The sequence below is a fragment of the Clytia hemisphaerica genome, unplaced genomic scaffold, assembly GCF_902728285.1.
Source record: "Clytia hemisphaerica strain Z4C2 unplaced genomic scaffold, Clytia hemisphaerica genome assembly, whole genome shotgun sequence".
NCBI lineage: Eukaryota > Metazoa > Cnidaria > Hydrozoa > Leptothecata > Clytiidae > Clytia > Clytia hemisphaerica.
Genome location: NW_027103359.1, coordinates 121259 through 128094, shown reverse-complemented (window position 1 = coordinate 128094; position 6836 = coordinate 121259). Strand labels below are relative to the sequence as shown.

General features: G+C 34.0%; 1 protein-coding gene across 1 annotated transcript; it reads left to right on the top strand.

Annotated features, from left to right (window-relative positions):
• The first annotated feature begins 2874 nt into the window (after positions 1 to 2874).
• On the top strand, positions 2875 to 6406 carry LOC136821851 (chromobox protein homolog 1-like). Its single transcript, XM_067078098.1, has 4 exons — positions 2875 to 3327; positions 3711 to 3830; positions 4863 to 4975; positions 5350 to 6406. The coding sequence occupies exons 1-4, from the start codon at positions 2906 to 2908 to the stop codon at positions 5436 to 5438; spliced, it is 744 nt and encodes a 247-aa protein (XP_066934199.1). The 5' UTR covers positions 2875 to 2905; the 3' UTR covers positions 5439 to 6406.
• Positions 6407 to 6836: the final 430 nt, after the last annotated feature.

Below are 6836 nucleotides of genomic sequence, written 5' to 3'. Positions count from 1 at the left end.
AGATCGGGCCTTAATAAAAGAATGTTTAAAAAAGTTCTCTCAACAGTGGGAGTTTGGATTTTTTCTGGAAAGTAGTAGTTAATTTTCGAATTCCGCGCTACACGCTGCTTAACCTTAAACTATCAACACACACGTACACTCACGAATAAACCCTCGCCCTATACTGTGTCGTGCTGCTTTTTAAACCCCACACGCGCGTGCATTATTTTATATTGATAAGTACTATTCACTATCGTAACTATCAAAATATACCGTATTTCTGCAAAATAAAGACAATAATCAAACTGCAAAAATGCGAAATTCATATAATTATAAATTAAGAAAGTACGAAAGCAAAATTTCATTTCAATTGTCGATTAATTTGCAACTCGCGATTTTAATTTGCAACTCGCGATTTCAATTTTCAACTCGCGATTTTAATTTGCAACTCGCGATTTTAATTTGCAACTCGCACTTTTGATTTTTCAACTCGCACTTTTGATTCTTCAACTCGCGATTTTAATTTTCAACTCACACTTTTGATTTCTCAACTCGCGATTTTGATTTTTCAACTCGCGATTTTAATTTGCAACTCGCAATTTTGATGTCTTAACGTGAAATTTTCAACTCGTAACTCGCACTTTTATTTGGTTAAAATAGCAACTCGTAACTCGCAACTCGCATATTTGATAGCAACTCGCAACTCGCAGGACCAACTCGCAACTCGCATATTATCAATTCACCTGTGCTTTTAATTAGCTGAAACTTTTTTTTGCGTCGGAAAAATTTTTTCAAAATTTCACCGATGATTGACCAAACTGTTACAATGAAAATTATCCAGCGCACTTTTTATCTTCTTACCTTCTTCATTTTCAATGAAGCACTCGAAGTTTACTGGAGGTAGGAATTTATTGAATATTTCACTAATGGAGTATCAAACTTTTTGTTTTTTGTAATTATTATAAATTCATAATTTTTAAATACTATATTTTGAAAGTCAAAGGACAATTAAAGTGAATTTAAGCTGATTGGGTGGATATTGGGCGGACGGGCGTCTTGCACGTTCCGAGATCGGAAATTAAACGAGAGTAAAAGACTTAGTATGTAATATTAATTCATTAATTCTTTTATTTTTATTTTTCGCGAATGAAAAATGAATTTTTGATTTTTGAATTAAGGAAATATAGTATAATATATTATATTTGATTGTCAATGCTAAAAGATATTTCTTTACTTTACAAATAATCTGCTGTGTTGCTTGGCCACTTAACCCCGGATTGTTTTAGTAGGCACTTCGGTCACGTGAATAAAAACACGCGTATATGTTGAACCCGACTGTGGACTGACCGAAATTGCAATTACATAAATTATTGTGGAAGTGAACGCTTACGGCGAGATTTGGGAAATCAAAAAGACAACTTTGGTGAGAATGTTGAGTTTTTTTTACATGGACTGATAGAGTCAATCAAAATTGCCGTTTTCGGCAATAATTGCCAAAAAGAACAATAATTTTAAAACAGCAATTATTGTTCTTTTTGGCAATTATTGCCGAAAACGGCAATTTTTTCAACGATGAAATGCTGAATCAGCAAAATGTGTTGTCCGTTTATGGGCAAAGATGTCAGAGGTGTTTGAAAATAGTAAAATTGCATTGAGAAAATGGTTTTTCGGATTTTTAAAATTGATTTTTTCAATTTTTCACGTTTTGCTTTCGATTTCAAGCAAAGGTCTTAGCAACAGGGCGCACGTACATAGCAACGGAGCTGGGTAGAAAAATCTAAACATAGAATTTTAAAAAAATACCGATCATCGTAAAGAGCACTAAAAAATACCCCCTTTCTATACTTAGATTGTTCTACCTTGGATTATAACTGAAAATATCCTCAAAAAACCTTTGTCCGTTATCAGCCCGCGCGGTAATCTTTGCTCGCTTCAATTCTTAGATAATGAATAAGAGAGGTGCGCTTAAATAAGCTGTGCTTGCGGGCGATAAACAAAAAAAGAATCAAACTTAACATTTGTTTCCTATCTAGATTATATTAGCGTCAGAATACGGTAAATTTTCATGAAAAATATTCCGCGATGGCGGTACGCCCAATTGCACACACGGGAAATTGAATTATCGGGAAATCAGGGAAACCTGTTCGCCACGGGGATAAAAAACATACGGAATGAAACCCGACAGAAGGTTTTCAACCAGATTTATTCAGATAAAGCTATAAGAGGTTCATTATTTGTGGATTTTAAAACCTACATAAGCAAAAACAAAAGTTGTTGGGAAGAAAAGAATAAACGCAAGACAGAAGGTTTGGTTGTGTTGATCAGATAAGTTTTTATAGGAATTGCTAGGAGCGATTCCCGTTTGTCCTGGTTTGTCTGGATTAGTCTCACCCCCCCCCTAAACTCAAGGGTTGCATTCTATGTGTTAGGTTGTTTTTCTTTCACATCTGTTCACATTCCATTTGTTAATTCTTCCTCTGAAAAAAGGTTTGGGTTTATGACTGAAAATGTACTAAAAATACAATTGATTTCAAGACAGCAAAAGGAGCTACAAGGAGCATTGTCAACGTTTGGATGAACAAAAAAGATACCTTATTACACTTACATAACTAATCAAGGAAAAATGAATACGACAATGTAATACCGCAAGGGTTTCTGAATAATGATGATGTATCATGTAATTATGCTTCTGTTTAATTTGATACCTTAAGGGGACTTATTTTGGCGAATTTCGTCTAAATTTAATAAATGACCCATCAAAATTTAAGTTATCTTTCTTCTTTCAATGAAATAGGAATGGTTTCTAGAAAATTAGTTTTAGAAAGAGAGAAACCTTTTTGTGGCACACCAGGTACAAGTGTAATAACTCAGTAACTGATGCGTTCTCACTGTTTCAGATAAAATCAAAAACAAAAGTAAATAGAAAATGGCAACAGCAGAAATTACTGTGAACAGTGTTCCTGACCAAGATGCTGTCATGGAGGAAGAAGAAGAAGAGTATGTCGTAGAGAAAGTTTTAAAGCACAAAATTACTAAAAAGAACAAAGTTGAATTTTTTTTGAAATGGAAAGGCTTTGAAGCTGCTGACAATACTTGGGAACCTGCAGAAAATTTGAACTGTCCTGATTTGATTAATGCATATTTAAATACATTACCTGATAAAGAACGTAGGAAAGTACACGCAATTGTAGGAGATGGTGGGGAGGAGCCAGAGGAAGAAAAACAAACAAAACAAACGAGCTCTCCTCAGAAAGCAACCAGTGAAACTCAATCACCTACCGTAACAAATGGTAGTGCACACTCCGAAGAAAAGAAGAAAACACAAAAAAGAAAAACAACGGATGATATGTAAGACTTTTTAAATTTAAAATCTTATGTTAATTACTCTATTAGGTGCCTATTAATAGGGGGCAGCAAATTTCTCAAAATTTGATATACATTTGGACCTAATTTCCAAGGGGGTTGATAATTATACCTTTGAATACCTCTAAAAATGAGGTAATTTTAGACTAAAAAACCTGGCTTTTTAAAGCAAAATAAGGGACTCTTAATTTTGAAAAGGTTTTCAGCTGTCAAAAGATGGTCTAGGGTATCGGAAAGATATTGAAAAATTGGGGGGTTTATTACGCACCTAAGAGTACATAGAAATCTCTAGAAGGAACCGGAAAACATGTCTTTTTGCATTTGTCTTTAATTAAAATGGATTGACAGTTTTTCCCATCATCTTTCAGACCCATAAAAAAGAAGAGAAAGTCAGACAAACGAACTACAGGATTTGACAAAGGATTAGAAGCAGAAGAAATACTCGGGGCTACAGAAACAAATGGAGAAGTCCATTTCTTAATAAAATGGTATGTTGTTGTAAATATTTGTGTTCCTTTAGACTGGACAGAATGGATTCTCAAATTCATAATTAAGTGTTTCATTGGTGTTCTTATTAAAAATTTTCAATTTGAGCTTTAGAACATTCTTAATTTCTAATTATTTAAGGGAAAATTAAGATCCAGCTGAAACTTTCTCCAGACCTTCTCTATAGGATGGTTATGCCTCAGGAAAAAATCCCCTAAAATCCCACTTGTGGAACATCCTTTTTTTGGGACATTTCTTTCTTCCCCAGGCAACCAATTCACGCAAAAGATGCTATATATGGTCAATTTTAGACCAAAATGTGGCAAAAAGTGGAACTAGCGCATGAAATATCTCGAGTTAGGTAAGGAAATCGGCTATAAACGTTTAAAAGTCTTCTATAAAATTTTTTTCGAATTGGATTACTTTTGATAACTTGTCTAATAATTTGTTTGTTTGATAATTTAAGAAAAATTTGAAATTGGGGAAAATAGAAATTGCACAAAAAAGGGATGTTCCACCAGTGGGATTTTAGGGGATTTTTTCCTGAGGTATAAGCATCCTATAGAGAAGGTATGGAGAAAGTTTCAGCTAGATCTTATTTTTTTCCTACAAACAGCCTGTATTTTTGTAACACGACCACACTATAAGTGATTCTTAAATTTTAAAAGAAAAGCAACGGAATTCATGGTCGAAATATGTTTTACCTTAAAAACTTGCGACGAGAGAAGGGAAAATAGCTTAGTCTGATTTTTGAAGAATTTTCCTGAAAAATATTTGAATTTAGTCTGAAATCAAATCAAATTTCTTAAAAATAAGATTGATATTCTTGTAACATTTTGCAAGATAAAAAAAGTGAATGCTTGAGAGTTACTTTAACGAGTAACCTGGAGTAACTGCATGACCCCCTGGACCCCCTAAGTTTACTTTTTAAACTCTTGTGTCCAGCTTCAATGCTGTTTTACTACTTTTTATTTTGGTCCTTTTAATAGTACTCTCGCTTGCTAACTGATTGATCGAAATTTGTTAATTTTCAGGAAAGGGGTCAATGATGCAGAATTAGTGCCATCAAAAATAGCAAACGTGAAAATACCACAAATGGTCATCGGTTTTTATGAAGCTAGACTAACATGGTCAAGTGTTACTAGTGGTAGGCATCACCTTTATTATATTAATACATAAATCTAGAAGAAGGTGTTTGAAACTTCGAGCCGATCCTGATTACTCAGTTCATGAAACTCTGTACTAAAGCCCATGACTCCGTAAGATAATCTGGTCAGGTTGGCAGACTGTTTTTTATCCAGATTTGGAATTAATAAGTGTATGAATATGAGCTGCCTTTTTAGGAGATTTTATAAGTGAGATTCTACTTTTATTTTTTCGCCGACCGACCGACTCTCTTTTTTGGGTAGCTGGCCCGTAAAACAACAAATTAAATTGGCCTCACCTAATATTTCAAATTATTTAGATACTATTTGTGACAAACTGTTACTATTTTAATACTCTTCCTTTCTCGTACAACAGGGAAGAGTTCGGACGAAACTGAAGTAGAAGAAGCAAAAGGAGAAGCAAACAACGAAAACAAACCTCCCGAGGAGATACCCGCCCATTGAGAAAAATATCTTTCCAACGAAAAATTGATGCTGAAGAAACATTGAGATTACTGATCTCTTTTTCATTTGTCACATTTTCATTTCGGAACTAACATCGAGTGTTCTCGTTTACAATGCTAACCAACGTAAGGGGAGAAACGAAGAAAGGTTTTCAAAGAAAGCGTTTGTAGGATCTTATTCCTTTGGCAAAATTAACAGAACAAATTATGTTTTTAAAATGGTTTGTGGGCCGTGTAATATCTGTTTATAATTTGAAAGTAACTTGGTGATGATAGTTTGATATTTAGTATATGGTTATTTTATATATTTTTCTTTTGAAGGTTTTATTATCTCAATTTCTTCCCTTATCCAATGCAACCCAGCCAAATTTACAACTCTAACCCGATGAGTCTCAATCTATTGTAGATCTCAGTTCCTGTGAACTTCATCACTTAAAATCACTTAAAAATGCCCAAGGATTTTGCTGCGTCTCTTCGTATCTGACTCCTTCGAATAGGAAGTTTTAACTTTACTTTTTGTCGTTTTTTGGTTACCATTCATTCTTTGTAAATAAAAAGCTTCCATTTCTTATACCAATCAGACTCCTTTGATTATTGACGAAGAGTGCTTTATTACCATCACTATTGTGGAAGTGAACTCGGCAAACTCTCGCGTCAATGCAGTGACTTCCCAAACTTTTTTTTCTGTACTGCTCAAAGGCTTCGGTCAGGTGTTACGTTAGCTTGAAATTTGATTTGATTTCTCTTAAGATTTTGTGTCGATCGACAAAATTGATATTTGTGAAGTACCATTAACTCCTGCCTGTCTTAATTCACTACCCGAAAAATATTTGTTTATTTTCTCGGATGCCAGGCTCTTTGAACCTCCTCTCCATTTCCTGATCCTACCTTCAGGATTTCTTATTTGTGAATATTTGGTCATCATTGTATGAAACCATTTTTTAAAGATAAAAATATTACTTAATCGTATATGTATTCTTCTTTTGTTTGTTGAACATCTTATACTGTAGTCTAGCAATCTAGACGACTAATTCAGACATAGTAGAAATAAAGCAAAAAGTAATAGAGGGAACAATTTTTGTCGTCTAGAAACCTTTGTACACTCCAAACTCCAAGCAAAAGAAAAGTGTCAATATTGCAATTATAATTTTTTCCGGCTCAAAAGAAATTCTTGAAAGAAAGTGTGTGGATTTGTGCGTTAAAATTTTTTCATTTGGGTTGATTTTGTTTTGTTGCTTGATAAATTGTTTTCTCGCTACGCAAGTTTCTGCGTAGCTAGCCGGGGATTCTATAAGGCCGGAACACTGGATTCTTCCAGTCGTTTATACAAACTAAATCCCGTAACAATAATCGTATTATCATATAACGCCTATACTAATGTATTACACGCATTATGAAC

Coding starts and splice junctions, on each gene's coding strand:
- LOC136821851 (XM_067078098.1), top strand. CDS start 2,906: ATGGCAACAGCAGAAATTACTGTGAACAGTGTTCCTGACCAAGATGCT. Junction 3,831..4,862: donor GTCCATTTCTTAATAAAATG/GTATGTTGTTGT, acceptor GTTAATTTTCAG/GAAAGGGGTCAATGATGCAG. Junction 4,976..5,349: donor ATGGTCAAGTGTTACTAGTG/GTAGGCATCACC, acceptor CTCGTACAACAG/GGAAGAGTTCGGACGAAACT.